This window comes from Pelecanus crispus, chromosome 18 (genome assembly GCF_030463565.1).
Source record: "Pelecanus crispus isolate bPelCri1 chromosome 18, bPelCri1.pri, whole genome shotgun sequence".
NCBI classification, from domain to species: Eukaryota; Metazoa; Chordata; class Aves; order Pelecaniformes; family Pelecanidae; genus Pelecanus; species Pelecanus crispus.
In genome coordinates this window covers 2,045,551-2,059,039 of record NC_134660.1, presented here as the reverse complement: position 1 = coordinate 2,059,039, position 13,489 = coordinate 2,045,551, and the positions used below count along the sequence as shown (strand labels likewise).

Genomic DNA, 13,489 nt, shown 5'->3' with positions numbered 1-13,489 from the left:
TTCTTCTGTGTGCTGGGATGTTTTGGAGAAAGCTCCCTGGGCATTCTCTGGCTTGGCCCCAGGAGCCTGCTGCGAGTGTGGTGAGAGGCGTGGGGTGGAGTTGTGGGTGCAAGGAGGGGCAATGCGAGGCACGCTGTGTGTGAGGCAGCGCTGCAGGTGCGGCGAGCGGTGCAGTGGAATGCAGCCGAGCAGCCTGGTCGGTGCCCACAGGGAGCCGTAGCCAGTCCTGCTGCACAGGTGGGGGCATGGCTCAGGGGCAGAGCATTTGACTGCAGATCAAGAGGTCCCCGGTTCAAATCCGGGTGCCCCCTCCCTTTTCCTTCCCTTCATCCAGGAAAAGTCGTTTTGGAGCTCTTTATTTCAGTGCTTCTGCCATAAACCATCAGCAGGCTACATCCTGCGCTCGATCGGGTGCAGGGCAGAGGTAGGGAAGTAGGTTCCTGCCAGGGGAGAGGACTGTGAGTGGGGTATTTGTAAGGAAAGAGACGAGCGTTTCATGAGAAGCTGCTTTTGCGCTGGGATTAATTTGCCAAACTTTGCTGTGGCAGCGATTAATGGGGAGATGTTTTGCTGGGCAGGGGTGTGGCAGGCAGGGGGTATAGCTCAGTGGTAGAACATTTGACTGCAGATCAAGAGGTCTCAGGTGCCCACTATTTTCTCCTCCTTCAACCCTCTTTTGTCCTCCTTCAACCTTCCTTTGGCTGACATTTGTCCCAGAAGGAAGATGGAGAGATCTCCTGGGGTCCTGTGAGCTTCTGCTGTGCAGTGACGCTGCTTTCTGAGCTTCTTTATCCCAGGTACTGAGTCCCTGAGTACTGGGAAACTGCAGGTGTTGTGCACTTTGAGTAACTACTGGCTGCCTGTGTGTGTGCTTGTCTCTGTTCTTAATTCTCTGGAGTGATGATCTTTATAATACTTTATGATATTTAACCCGACATACAGTCTTTGGCAAGCACCTTAAGGTGCACAGGGGGCTGTCAAATAACAGGATCTAATTGGTGGACATAAAAAGTTGTCTCTAGATAAATATTTTTAAAATCTCCATGTGAAAGGTGCTGAGCCAGGGGGTATAGCTCAGTGGTAGAGCATTTGACTGCAGATCAAGAGGTCCCCGGTTCAAATCCGGGTGCCCCCTTGGAAGCTCCTCTTTTCCTTGGGATTTTGGGCTCTTTGTCCACTGGAAGGCCAACTGATATGATCAGCGCAGCTTCCTCTGCTAAGAATTCCTTTTCAGGTTACAGTCAGAGCTCAAAAGCCTGGGGAAAATGTCAAAGACTCTAAGGCAGTTGCTGTGTCAATTCACAGCCTGCTGAAAGCGAAGGGACTGGGACGAGGAGAGGCAAGGGAGCTATGGATGGAGAGGGACTGGGCCAAGGTGGCCTGGTGAAGGGAGCAGAGGGCAGCGTCCGTCTCCTGTGTTGGAGTGGAGGCACTCAGCGTCTTTGCTGCTGTCTCGTTTGAGTCTTGCAGTTTCTTCAGCAGGATTTGATTCCTGTGGAGCAGAGAGGTCAAAGACTGGGGGAGAAGCTACTTCAAAGTATTGCTTTGTTGGCAAGTTGGCAGGTGTGCGGGCAGGGGGTATAGCTCAGTGGTAGAGCATTTGACTGCAGATCAAGAGGTCCCTGGTTCAACTCCAGGTGCCCCCTCTTTCTCTCCTCCTTCACCCCTCTTTTCTCCTCCTTCAACCTTCCTTTGGCCAACATTTGTCCCGGAAGGAAGATGGAGAGATCTCCTGGGGTCCTGTGGGCTTGTGCTGTGCAGTGAAGGCTGCTTTCTGAGCTCCTTTATCCCAGGTACTGAGGCCCTAAGTACTGGGAAACTGCAGAGGTTGTGCACTGTGAGTAAATTCTTGCCACCTGTGTGTGCTTTTCTCAGTTCTTAATTCTCTGGAGTGATGATCTTTATCATTATTTATGATATTTAACTCTGTATATGGTCTTTGGCAGGCACCTTAAGGAGCACATGGGCCTGTCAAGTAAAGGGATCTAACTGGTGGACATAGAAACTTGGCTCTCTTATAGAAATATTTTTAAAATGTCCTCGTGGAAGGTGCTGAGCCAGGGGGTATAGCTCAGTGGTAGAGCATTTGACTGCAGATCAAGAGGTCCCTGGTTCAACTCCAGGTGCCCCCTTTGCCTTGTGCTTTTTCCAGGAAAAAGTGGGTGGGAGGGGTCATCGCTTTTACATCCGCTGTGCACAGAATGCAGGTCTCTGAACTTCAGGGTACTAAGCACTCAACTAAACGCTTCCTGTGAAAATCAATGTCCGTGCCTGCAACAAAGCAGGGACATGATGTTCGTTGCCTGGCTGTAGCGGTGGTTGTTTTGATCAACGTGGAAACTGCTGGGGATCTAGTTTGTGTGCGTACATGGACGCTGTCTGCGTGTGCTTGTCTCCACATTGTCCACAGTAACTTTCTGTGCAGAATTCTGCTTGTACACTGGAGTGCAAAGGAGGGTGCTGTCCTGTAGCAGAATGTAACCAGTGGACATAAGCTCTGAGCTCTGCATTATGGTTTGTTTGGTTTTTTTTATTGCTCCTTATATGAGTGCTAAGCCAGGGGGTATAGCTCAGTGGTAGAGCATTTGACTGCAGATCAAGAGGTCCCTGGTTCAACTCCAGGTGCCCCCTCTTTTTCTCCTCTTTCAATCCTCTTTTCTCCTCCTTCAGCCTTCCTTTGGCCAACATTTGTCCCAGAAGGAAGATGTAGAGATCTCCTGGGGTCCTGTGAGCTTGTGCTGTGCAGTGAAGGCTGCTTTCTGAGCTCCTTTATCCCAGGTACTGAGGCCCGGCAGGGGTTGTGCACTTTGAGTAACTACTGGCTGCCTGTGTGTGCTTGTCTCTGTTCTTAATTCTCTGGAGTGATGATCTTTATAATACTTTATGATGTTTAATTCTGTGTACGGTCTTTGGCAGGCACCTTAAGGTGCACAGGGGGCTGTCATGTAAAGGGATCTGACCACTGGACATAGAAACTTGGCGCTCTCATAGAAATGTTTTTAAAATGTCCTTGTGAAAGGTGCTGAGCCAGGGGGTATAGCTCAGTGGTAGAGCATTTGACTGCAGATCAAGAGGTCCCTGGTTCAACTCCAGGTGCCCCCTCTTTAGTTGCTTTTTCACTGTTTCTTCTTCCAGAATCTCCCCACAGACTGACTATGGAGAGACTTTCTTCCCCCTCTGCGGTCTTGTAAATCACTTGATGATCTTTTGCAAGCCTGAAATCAGAGGTTTTTCCCTCTCTTCTCCCATATGCTGCAGGCACACACAAATAAGCCGGCTCAACACAGGTGCTACTGGTCTCGTTTTTCCTGTTTGAGCCGCTGCCCTGCATTTAAAGAGTAAACAATGTGTAGAATGCCTTTTGAGAAGAGAATCTCTGCTGAAATGTGTTGCGATGGGACCTGGGGCTGTGATTGATAAAGCAGCCAGTGACAGGGTTGCTCAACGACGGGACCAGCCCCCAGTGTGGCGGCTGGGATCCCCCGGGGCTCAAACTGCTGAGCTCTGCCCCTGAGCTGTGGTCCCGGCACAGGGCTCTCACAGAAGGCATCTGGCGGGAAGAGCTGGCTCAGGGGCACCGCGCCGGCTCCAGAACCGGGAGCTGGCCGGTTCTAACCCCCGCCCCGGCCGCTGCCAGAGGCAACGGAACCCTGTAACGCTTTCTATAAACGCAAGCGTGTACCAGCATCGGAGAGCTTTCGCTCAGGGACGCCCCGGGTTGAGCTGCAGCCCTGGGCGTGTCCCCACCGGTGTGGGAAAGAAATGGAACCAACCTGCGGGCCCGCTCACGGCCGCACCGGCCGTGTCCTGCCGCACCGGCGGCGCTCGGGGCCCCGCACCCGCAGGGGCAGCGGAGCCCCGGGTTCTCCGCGCCGCTCAGCTGCTCCTTTACCGGGGCAGCGCGGGCCGCCGCTTTCCCTCTTTCCTTTTTCCCCGCCGAACGGCAGCGGGAGGCGCGGCGGGGCCGCCTTCGCCCGCCATCTTGCCGGCTGGCGTCAGGGCCGCGGCGGAAGTGACGACTCTGGGCCGCGCCGCGTCGCGTCGCACAGGCGCCGGCGTGGTCGCGGTGTGATGACGCACGTCCGGTCCCGGTAGCGGCGGGAGAGGCCTCGGGCGACTGCCGCGATGGGGGGAGGCGACCTGGTGAGGAAGGGCCCAGGCCCGGGCCCGGTCGGGCCGTGCCGTGCCGAGGCGGGCTGAGAGTCGCCCCCGGGGCTCCGGGCACTGGCTGGGGCCGGGGCTCGCTGGCGGGCGGGTTGTCCGGGGCCTGCGGCCGTTCCCCGGCGCTGGCATCGGGGCCGCGGTTCCGGGCGTGTGTCGATGGGGTGGTAGGAAGCGTGTGCCATTGTCCGGGCCTCTGTCGCGGGGTGGAAGGGCGGCGGGCTCTGAGCGTGCCGCTCCCCGTGGCCGCGGGCGAGGGAAGGCCTGTGGGGCCCCGCGGGCGGGGCTCGGCGGCCCTTTGCTAAGGGTCGCGGTGCGGTCTGTGCCCTCCTGCAGAACCTGAAGAAGAGCTGGCACCCCCAGACCCTGCGCAATGTGGAGAAGGTGTGGAAAGCCGAGCAGAAGCACGAAGCCGAGAGGCAGAAGATGGAGGAGCGGCCGGAGGAGCGAGCGCATGAGGAGGTGCAGCGATGGTTGCGGACACGGGCGCCATGCGGCGAGGGGGTGTGGGGGCTCCCAGTGCCCCCGAGGTAGGTGGTTGTTTTCGGGACCTGGTTGCTTTATTCTGTCCGGAGGAGGTTGTGCATAGGGAAACTTTCTTTAAACTCGCTTGGGGCTTTGTTTGTAACTGTTTTGGCTCTGTGCATAACAGACTGTAATCTGTCATTAGCCAGTTAGTCGCGTGGCAACGTTTATGTAGGAGACGCTTATAATTGCATTCTTCCTCGGTTTCATTAAGTTAAGTACCAGCTGTGTTTTTCTGTAGGTGTGATGCATAACTTCATGTTAAAAAAAACCCAAAGTTGTCTTGCCAAGGGTGAGGAGTTGAACATCTCTGATGCTAAAATGATTCCATTTATATGGAAACGTCTGCTTGATGTTTCTCACCTCCATAGGCTAGCACCTGAAACTCCGTAACGCTTTAGAAGTCTGTGAGAGAAAATAAAATGCTCTTGTTTGCAAGAGGAAAATAGAATTTGGTGTGGATGTACCAGGGATTATAAAGTGTAGTTGTCCTGCAAGATTTAATGATTCCTGTCTCCACGGCTTCTTTATTTCCTCCTTTGCTGCTGCTGAAGAGGCTTGTAGGGAGGCAGGATCTGCACTGCTGGGCACTCGAGTAATAAAGAACCAGCTTTCAGGCTTATTTCTCTGCACAGCCCTGTTCCAAATTGCTTTTGAGTGCAAAAGTTTGCAATGAGCACAAGAATCATCTGCCCTATTCCTCTAACTCCTGCATGGTTTCTCCTATTCTCACTACTAAAGCCTGATTCAGTCCTCGCTTTTTGTTCTTCCTCTCTTTCTTGCAGCGCCATGGTCGCACATGCAGGGCGGGGTGGATAGCGGATTCATTCCACAGCTGTGAGGCAGAACAGAGGTACCTGAGGAGGCATTTTGGAGGTGCTGGTACGTGTCCTTCTTGCAGCTCCTCAGATGGGGCTGCCTGGAGTGAAACGCTTTGCTTCAGAAATGGTCACATAACAATTGAATCTAGATGTTTTTAAACAGCTGTTTGGCCTAACCAACATGACTCTGCAAAATAATTATGGCCTGAAAATTGTTTCTCAGACATTCCTGCTGGATAATCGGGAGTTGTGCACTGGCAGCAGCTGGGGAGGGGGAACTTGGGAAAGGATTTACATGGACTAAGGGCAGCTCTCTTCTCTACAGGCCATTCCATGGAGCAGGCCAGCGGTTGTGGCTTCCTCCCAGCAGACCTGGAACCCCCGGATGGGTATAACGGGTGCTCTGGCCGTCACCGCAGCGCTCCAAACCTGTGGCTGAAGTGGATCTCTTTCTTTCTGAGTGGTGACCGTCTTTCCAGTCCACTGGTGATGGAGCTGTTCCTCAGAGCTGGGGAGAGATGCAGAGACCTGCTTATGAGTAAGAAACCACCACTAAAATAAAGGTGTTCTCCCTTGATCTAGTTTAGGAGCTTGTGCTGGATGATTGATTTGTGAAGGCTTTTTCTGAGGCAGGGCACGGCATGATAGTTGGATGAAACGCTTTGGGCGTTTGTTTTCCCTTGTCCCCTTCCCTGGGTGGGCAGCATGGGAGGTGTTGCAGCAGGTAATCCCTCTGTGAGGCTGGTGTGGTCTCTACTGGCCGGGCGCAGGCTGAGACCACAAGAGAGGTGCATCCCAGTGCCTTCAGTGGTGTTTAGAAGTCGGCGTTTCAAAAGGTTCTTTTTTCTTCTGCGTGCTGGGATGTTTTGGAGAAAGCTCCCTGGGCATTCTCTGGCTTGGCCCCAGGAGCCTGCTGCGAGTGTGGTGAGAGGCGTGGGGTGGAGTTGTGGGTGCAAGGAGGGGCAATGCGAGGCACGCTGTGTGTGAGGCAGCACTGCAGGTGCGGCGAGCGGTGCAGTGGAATGCAGCCGAGCGGCCTGGTCGGTGCCCACAGGGAGCCGTAGCCAGTCCTGCTGCACAGGTGGGGGCATGGCTCAGGGGCAGAGCATTTGACTGCAGATCAAGAGGTCCCCGGTTCAAATCCGGGTGCCCCCTCCCTTTTCCTTCCCTTCATCCAGGAAAAGTCGTTTTGGAGCTCTTTATTTCAGTGCTTCTGCCATAAACCATCAGCAGGCTACATCCTGCGCTCGATCGGGTGCAGGGCAGAGGTAGGGAAGTAGGTTCCTGCCAGGGGAGAGGACTGTGAGTGGGGTATTTGTAAGGAAAGAGACGAGCGTTTCATGAGAAGCTGCTTTTGCGCTGGGATTAATTTGCCAAACTTTGCTGTGGCAGCGATTAATGGGGAGATGTTTTGCTGGGCAGGGGTGTGGCAGGCAGGGGGTATAGCTCAGTGGTAGAACATTTGACTGCAGATCAAGAGGTCTCAGGTGCCCACTATTTTGTCCTCCTTCAACCCTTTTTTGTCCTCCTTCAACCTTCCTTTGGCCAACATTTGTCCCAGAAGGAAGATGGAGAGATCTCCTTGGCTTGTGCTGTGCAGTGACTGTTGATTTCTGAGCTTCTTTATCCCAGGTACTGAGTCCCTGAGTACTGGGAAACTGCAGGTGTTGTGCACTTTGAGTAACTACTGGCTGCCTGTGTGTGTGCTTGTCTCTGTTCTTAATTCTCTGGAGTGATGATCTTTATAATACTTTATGATACTTAACTCTGTGTACGGTCTTTGGCAGGCACCTTAAGGTGCACAGGGGGCTGTCATGTAAAGGGATCTGACCACTGGACATAGAAACTTGGCGCTCTCATAGAAATGTTTTTAAAATGTCCTTGTGAAAGGTGCTGAGCCAGGGGGTATAGCTCAGTGGTAGAGCATTTGACTGCAGATCAAGAGGTCCCTGGTTCAACTCCAGGTGCCCCCTCTTTTTCTCCTCCTTCACCCCTCTTTTCTTCTCCTTCAACCTTCCTTTGGCCAACATTTGTCCCAGAAGGAAGATGGAGAGATCTCCTGGCATCCTGTGAGCTTATGCTGTGCAGTGATTGCTGCTTTCTGAGCTCCTTTATCCCAGGTACTGAGGCCTTGAGTACTGGGAAACTGTAGGGGTTGTGCAACGTGTGAGTAACCGTTCACTGCTGTATGTGCTGTCTCAGTTCTTCCTTCTTTGGAGTCATGATCTTTATCATCATTTATGATATTTAACTTCACGTATGGTCTTTGGCAGGTGCCTTAAGGTGCACAGGGGGCTGTCAAGTAAAGGAATCTAATTGGTAGATATAAAAGGTTGTCTCTGTAGATAAATATTTTTAAAATGTCCTTGTGAAACGTGCTGAGCCAAGGGGGTATAGCTCAGTGGTAGAGCATTTGACTGCAGATCAAGAGGTCCCTGGTTCAACTCCAGGTGCCCCCTCTTTTTCTCCTCCTTCAACCTTCTTTCGGCTGACATTTGTCACTGAAGGCAGTTGGAGAGGTCTCCTTGGGTCCGTGGGCTTGTGCTGTGCAGTGAATGCTGCTTTCGGAGCTCCTTTATCCCAGGTACTGAGGCCTTGAGTACTGGGAAACTGCAGGTGTTGTGCACTGTGAATAACTACTGGCTGCCTGTGTGTGCTTCTCTCAGTTCTTAATTCTCTGGAGTCACGATATTTATCATCATTTATGATATTAAACTTCACGTATGCCCTTTGGCAGGAGGCTTAAGGTGCACAGGGGCTGCCAAGTAAAGGGATCTTATCATTGAACGTAACACATTGTCTCTCTAGATAAACATTTTTAAAATGTCTTTGTGAAAGGTGCTAAGCCAGGGGGTATAGCTCAGTGGTAGAGCATTTGACTGCAGATCAAGAGGTCCCTGGTTCAACTCCAGGTGCCCCCTCTTTTTCTCCTCCTTCAACCCTCTTTTCTTCTCCTTCAACCTTCCTTTGGCCAACATTTGTCCCACAAAGAAGTTGGAGAGATCTCCTGCGGTCCTGTGGGCTTGTGCTGTGCAGTGAAGGCTGCTTTCTGAGCTCCTTTCTTGCAGGAACTGAGGCCCTAAGTACTGGGAAACTGCAGGGGTTGTGCAACGTGTGAGTAAACATTCGCTGCTGTATGTGCTTGTCTCAGTTCTTAATTCTCTGGAGTTATGATCTTTATCATAATTTATGATATTTAACTTCATGTACGGTCTTTGGCAGGAGCCTTAGGGTGCTATGGAGCTGTCAAGTAAAGGGATCTAACTGGTGGACATAGAAACTTGGCTCTCTTATAGAAATATTTTTAAAATGTCCTTGTGGAAGGTGCTAAGCCAGGGGGTATAGCTCAGTGGTAGAGCATTTGACTGCAGATCAAGAGGTCCCTGGTTCAACTCCAGGTGCCCCCTTTGCCTTGTGCTTTTTCCAGGGAAATGTAGGAGGAGGGGTCATCGCTTTTACATCCGCTGGGCTTGTGCTGTGCACAGAATGCGGGTCTCTGAACTTCAGTGTTCAGGGTACTAAGCACTCAACTAAACGCTTCCTGTGAAAATCAATGTCCGTGCCTGCGACGAAGCAGGGACATGATGTTCATTGCCTGGCCGTAGCAGTGGTTGTTTTGATCAACGTGGAAACTGCTGGGGATCTAGTTTGTGTGCGTACGTGGATGCTGTCTGCGTGTGCTTGTCTCCACATTGTCCACAGTAACTTTCTGTGCAGAATTCTGCTTGTGCACTGGAGTGCAAAAGAGGGTGCTGTCCTGTAGCAGAATGTAACCAGTGGACATAAGCTCTGAGCTCTGCAGTATGGGTTTTTTGTTTGTTTGTTTTTTTTTTATTGCTCCTTATGTGAGTGCTAAGCCAGGGGGCATAGCTCAGTGGTAGAGCATTTGACTGCAGATCAAGAGGTCCCCGGTTCAAATCCGGGTGCCCCCTTGGAAGCTCCTCTTTTCCTTGGGATTTTGGGCTCTTTTTTCACTGGAAGGCCAACTGATATGATCATCACAGCTTCCTCTGCTAAGAATTCCTTTTCAGGTTACAGTCAGAGCTCAAAAGCCTGGGGAAAATGTCAAAGACTCTGAGGCAGTTGCTGTGTCAAGTCACAGCCTGCTGAAAGCGAAGGGACTGGGACGAGGAGAGGCAAGGGAGCTATGGATGGAGAGGGACTGGGCCAAGGTGGCCTGGTAAGGGAGCAGAGGGCAGCGTCCGTCTCCTGTGTTGGAGTGGAGGCACTCAGCGTCTTTGCTGCTGTCTCGTTTGAGTCTTGCAGTTTCTTCAGCAGGATTTGATTCCTGTGGAGCAGAGAGGTCAAAGACTGGGGGAGAAGCTACTTCAAAGTATTGCTTTGTTGGCAAGTTGGCAGGTGTGCGGGCAGGGGGTATAGCTCAGTGGTAGAGCATTTGACTGCAGATCAAGAGGTCCCTGGTTCAACTCCAGGTGCCCCCTCTTTTCTCCTCCTTCAACCTTCCTTTGGCCAACATTTGTCCCGGAAGGAAGATGGAGAGATCTCCTGGGGTCCTGTGGGCTTGTGCTGTGCAGTGAAGGCTGCTTTCTGAGCTCCTTTCTTGCAGGAACTGAGGCCCTAAGTACTGGGAAACTGTAGGGGCTGTACAATGTGTGAGTAACCGTTCGCTGCTGTATGTGCTGTCTCAGTTCTTCCTTCTTTGGAGTCATGATCTTTATCATCATTTATGATATTTAACCCGACATACAGTCTTTGGCAGGCACCTTAAGGTGCACAGGGGGCTGTCAAGTAAAGGGATCTAACTGGTGGACATAAAACGTTGTCCCTGTAGATAAATATTTTTAAAATCTCCATGTGAAAGGTGCTGAGCGAGGGGGTATAGCTCAGTGGTAGAGCATTTGACTGCAGATCAAGAGGTCCCCGGTTCAAATCCGGATGCCCCCTTTGCCTTGTGCTTTTTCCAGGAAAAAGTAGGAGGAGGGGTCATCGCTTTTACATCCGCTGGGCTTGTGCTGTGCACAGAATGCGGGTCTCTGAACTTCAGTGTTCAGGGTACTAAGCACTCAACTAAACGCTTCCTGTGAAAATCAATGTCCGTGCCTGCGACGAAGCAGGGACATGATGTTCATTGCCTGGCCGTAGCAGTGGTTGTTTTGATCAACGTGGAAACTGCTGGGGATCTAGTTTGTGTGCGTACGTGGATGCTGTCTGCGTGTGCTTGTCTCCACATTGTCCACAGTAACTTTCTGTGCAGAATTCTGCTTGTGGAGTGCAAAAGAGGGTGCTGTCCTGTAGCAGAATGTAACCAGTGGACATAAGCCGTGAGCTCTGCATTATGGTTTGGGTTTTTTTTCATTGCTCCTTGTATGAGTGCTAAGCCAGGGGGTATAGCTCAGTGGTAGAGCATTTGACTGCAGATCAAGAGGTCCCTGGTTCAACTCCAGGTGCCCCCTCTTTAGTTGCTTTTTCACTGTTTCTTCTTCCAGAATCTCCCCGCAGACTGACTATGGAGAGACTTTCTTCCCCCTCTGTGGTCTTGTAAATCACTTGATGATCTTTTGCAAGCCTGAAATCAGAGGTTTTTCCCTCTCTTCTCCCATATGCTGCGTGTACACACAAATAAGCCGGCTCAACACAGGTGCTACTGGTCTCGTTTTTCCTGTTTGAGCCGCTGCCCTGCATTTAAAGAGTAAACAATGTGTAGAATGCCTTTTGAGAAGAGAATCTCTGCTGAAATGTGTCGCAACTGCTCTGCCCCTGAGCTGTGGTCCTGGCATGGGGCTGTCTCAGAAAGCATCTGGAGGGAAGAGCTGGCTCAGGGGCACCGGGTCGGGAATGGGGAGCTCACCGGTTTTAACCCCTGCCTCAGCTGCCGCCAGAGGCTAACGGAACCCTGTAACACTCTCTGTGAACGCAAGCGTGTACCAGCATCGGAGAGCTTTCGCTCAGGGACGCCCCGGGTTGAGCTGCAGCCCTGGGCGTGTCCCCACCGGTGTGGGAAAGAAATGGAACCAACCTGCGGGCCCGCTCACGGCCGCACCGGCCGTGTCCTGCCGCACCGGCGGCGCTCGGGGCCCCGCACCCGCAGGGGCAGCGGAGCCCCGGGTTCTCCGCGCCGCTCAGCTGCTCCTTTACCGGGGCAGCGCGGGCCGCCGCTTTCCCTCTTTCCTTTTTCCCCGCCGAACGGCAGCGGGAGGCGCGGCGGGGCCGCCTTCGCCCGCCATCTTGCCGGCTGGCGTCAGGGCCGCGGCGGAAGTGACGACTCTGGGCCGCGCCGCGTCGCGTCGCACAGGCGCCGGCGTGGTCGCGGTGTGATGACGCACGTCCGGTCCCGGTAGCGGCGGGAGAGGCCTCGGGCGACTGCCGCGATGGGGGGAGGCGACCTGGTGAGGAAGGGCCCAGGCCCGGGCCCGGTCGGGCCGTGCCGGGCCGAGGCGGGCTGAGAGTCGCCCCCGGGGCTCCGGGCACTGGCTGGGGCCGGGGCTCGCTGGCGGGCGGGTTGTCCGGGGCCTGCGGCCGTTCCCCGGCGCTGGCATCGGGGCCGCGGTTCCGGGCGTGTGTCGATGGGGTGGTAGGAAGCGTGTGCCATTGTCCGGGCCTCTGTCGCGGGGTGGAAGGGCGGCGGGCTCTGAGCGTGCCGCTCCCCGTGGCCGCGGGCGAGGGAAGGCCTGTGGGGCCCCGCGGGCGGGGCTCGGCGGCCCTTTGCTAAGGGTCGCGGTGCGGTCTGTGCCCTCCTGCAGAACCTGAAGAAGAGCTGGCACCCCCAGACCCTGCGCAATGTGGAGAAGGTGTGGAAAGCCGAGCAGAAACATGAAGCCGAGCGGAAGAAGATTGAGGAGCTGCAGCGGGAGCTGCAGGAGGAGCGAGCACGCGAGGAGATGCAGCGATACGCTGAGGACATGGGCACCGTCAGGTGAGGTGGGGCTGGTGCCCTCCAGACTGGTTGTTACCAGCCCTTGCAAGCCTCTGCAGGCGAGCACTGTCCGGTGAGGTGGTATGGGTGCTCTCAGTGCCCCTGAGAGAGCCATGGGTTTGCTGTTTCGGGTGATAAAGTGTTTATGCTCGCATTCATAAGCCAGTGCCTTAAAATGTAACTTTAGGACTGCGAGAAGGATAAATGAGGTGGTCTTTTTTGCAATAGGAAAAGAGAAGAGAAGTTGGAGTGGATGTACCAGGGTCCTGGAGGCATGGTGAACAGAGAGGAATATCTTATGGGTCGCCCTGTGGACAAATACGTCTTTGAGAAGACAGAAGATAAGGATGCAGGCTGTTCCAATGAGACAGGACTTCTCCCAGGCTCCATTTTTGCCAAGACAGGTGCCAATTCTGTCCTAGATATGGCAAACAAAATCCGTGAGGATCCACTTTTCATGATAAGGTACTAAATGTAGAGCTCAAAGCAGTAGTAGATGAGGCAAAGCATCAGTGTTAGCAGCTTACAAAGAGCTGTCTCATTTGTCTTTGTAAAGACTGCTATTGTGTCTTTTCCTCAAAGCTGTGTCTGCCTGCTTGTGAGCTCTAGGCCGTAGGTGGCAGTCCTGGCTGCAGAGAGGTCACCAGCCACTTAAATTACTAAGAGGGTTTTGGTCGTGTGTTCTAAACACAGTAACATAACGTCAAATAACGCATTTGAGTCAGTTTGCTGCTTTTGGATAATTTTGCTGACTTGATTTCAAATCTAAGATTCTGTGATCTGAACAAGCTGATGATCATCTTACAGATCATCTAGCTGTAAGTTGGTAAATACATGTAATTGAAGAGATTGTTATTCCACATTGATTTGTCTCTACCAGCTTTGCTCACCCTTTTATGTGTATGTGAATATATTTGGTCTGCTCTGATAGTTCAGGCATGTATTAGCGTTGTAGGCAGATTGATGGTAACAGAACAAATTTTTGTTTACCCTAGTAGTTGCACTCTTAAGTGGAGAAGAAAAGGACAGACTCCTCCTTAGTTGGATCTGTTTTGCTGAATGTACAAAACTTGCCTGTTTTCCTGCTCTGTATGGTTTTAGAGCTTGC

General features: G+C 52.9%; 2 protein-coding genes and 15 non-coding genes across 22 annotated transcripts in view; all 17 read left to right on the top strand.

The window, feature by feature from the left end:
- The first annotated feature begins 239 nt into the window (after positions 1–239).
- Positions 240–311, top strand: TRNAC-GCA (transfer RNA cysteine (anticodon GCA)). The gene has a single exon. It is a non-coding gene; the product is annotated as a tRNA-Cys (tRNA).
- Positions 312–1,063: 752 nt separating this feature from the next.
- On the top strand, positions 1,064–1,135 carry TRNAC-GCA (transfer RNA cysteine (anticodon GCA)). Its single transcript has one exon. It is a non-coding gene; the product is annotated as a tRNA-Cys (tRNA).
- Positions 1,136–1,574: 439 nt separating this feature from the next.
- TRNAC-GCA (transfer RNA cysteine (anticodon GCA)) lies at positions 1,575–1,646 on the top strand. Its single transcript has one exon. It is a non-coding gene; the product is annotated as a tRNA-Cys (tRNA).
- A 414-nt stretch (positions 1,647–2,060) lies between these two features.
- TRNAC-GCA (transfer RNA cysteine (anticodon GCA)) lies at positions 2,061–2,132 on the top strand. Its single transcript has one exon. It is a non-coding gene; the product is annotated as a tRNA-Cys (tRNA).
- A 427-nt stretch (positions 2,133–2,559) lies between these two features.
- TRNAC-GCA (transfer RNA cysteine (anticodon GCA)) lies at positions 2,560–2,631 on the top strand. Its single transcript has one exon. It is a non-coding gene; the product is annotated as a tRNA-Cys (tRNA).
- A 399-nt stretch (positions 2,632–3,030) lies between these two features.
- TRNAC-GCA (transfer RNA cysteine (anticodon GCA)) lies at positions 3,031–3,102 on the top strand. The gene has a single exon. It is a non-coding gene; the product is annotated as a tRNA-Cys (tRNA).
- A 984-nt stretch (positions 3,103–4,086) lies between these two features.
- On the top strand, positions 4,087–6,093 carry LOC142595221 (pre-mRNA-splicing factor CWC25 homolog). Of its 3 annotated transcripts, none has more exons than XM_075722941.1 (4): positions 4,087–4,143; positions 4,498–4,691; positions 5,472–5,568; positions 5,833–6,093. In XM_075722941.1, the coding sequence occupies exons 1-3, from the start codon at positions 4,126–4,128 to the stop codon at positions 5,503–5,505; spliced, it is 246 nt and encodes an 81-aa protein (XP_075579056.1). In that variant the 5' UTR covers positions 4,087–4,125; the 3' UTR covers positions 5,506–5,568; positions 5,833–6,093. The 3 variants fall into 3 exon arrangements, with proteins under 3 accessions (XP_075579056.1, XP_075579053.1, XP_075579054.1); XM_075722938.1 differs by having other exon boundaries at positions 5,438–5,568; XM_075722939.1 differs by lacking the exon at positions 5,472–5,568.
- A 497-nt stretch (positions 6,094–6,590) lies between these two features.
- On the top strand, positions 6,591–6,662 carry TRNAC-GCA (transfer RNA cysteine (anticodon GCA)). Its single transcript has one exon. It is a non-coding gene; the product is annotated as a tRNA-Cys (tRNA).
- A 746-nt stretch (positions 6,663–7,408) lies between these two features.
- On the top strand, positions 7,409–7,480 carry TRNAC-GCA (transfer RNA cysteine (anticodon GCA)). Its single transcript has one exon. It is a non-coding gene; the product is annotated as a tRNA-Cys (tRNA).
- A 414-nt stretch (positions 7,481–7,894) lies between these two features.
- On the top strand, positions 7,895–7,966 carry TRNAC-GCA (transfer RNA cysteine (anticodon GCA)). The gene has a single exon. It is a non-coding gene; the product is annotated as a tRNA-Cys (tRNA).
- A 390-nt stretch (positions 7,967–8,356) lies between these two features.
- TRNAC-GCA (transfer RNA cysteine (anticodon GCA)) lies at positions 8,357–8,428 on the top strand. Its single transcript has one exon. It is a non-coding gene; the product is annotated as a tRNA-Cys (tRNA).
- Positions 8,429–8,842: 414 nt separating this feature from the next.
- Positions 8,843–8,914, top strand: TRNAC-GCA (transfer RNA cysteine (anticodon GCA)). The gene has a single exon. It is a non-coding gene; the product is annotated as a tRNA-Cys (tRNA).
- A 453-nt stretch (positions 8,915–9,367) lies between these two features.
- On the top strand, positions 9,368–9,439 carry TRNAC-GCA (transfer RNA cysteine (anticodon GCA)). Its single transcript has one exon. It is a non-coding gene; the product is annotated as a tRNA-Cys (tRNA).
- Positions 9,440–9,877: 438 nt separating this feature from the next.
- On the top strand, positions 9,878–9,949 carry TRNAC-GCA (transfer RNA cysteine (anticodon GCA)). Its single transcript has one exon. It is a non-coding gene; the product is annotated as a tRNA-Cys (tRNA).
- Positions 9,950–10,340: 391 nt separating this feature from the next.
- On the top strand, positions 10,341–10,412 carry TRNAC-GCA (transfer RNA cysteine (anticodon GCA)). Its single transcript has one exon. It is a non-coding gene; the product is annotated as a tRNA-Cys (tRNA).
- A 437-nt stretch (positions 10,413–10,849) lies between these two features.
- Positions 10,850–10,921, top strand: TRNAC-GCA (transfer RNA cysteine (anticodon GCA)). The gene has a single exon. It is a non-coding gene; the product is annotated as a tRNA-Cys (tRNA).
- An 881-nt stretch (positions 10,922–11,802) lies between these two features.
- Positions 11,803–13,489, top strand: part of CWC25 (CWC25 spliceosome associated protein) — a 17,530-nt gene continuing 15,843 nt past the window's right edge. For all 4 annotated transcript variants that reach the window (XM_075722935.1, XM_075722934.1, XM_075722936.1 and 1 more), the window contains exons 1-3: positions 11,803–11,854; positions 12,209–12,381; positions 12,610–12,846. In XM_075722935.1, coding sequence (XP_075579050.1) covers positions 11,837–11,854; positions 12,209–12,381; positions 12,610–12,846 — 428 coding nt within the window. In that variant the 5' untranslated portion in view covers positions 11,803–11,836. The remainder of the gene's footprint in view (positions 11,855–12,208; positions 12,382–12,609; positions 12,847–13,489) is intronic.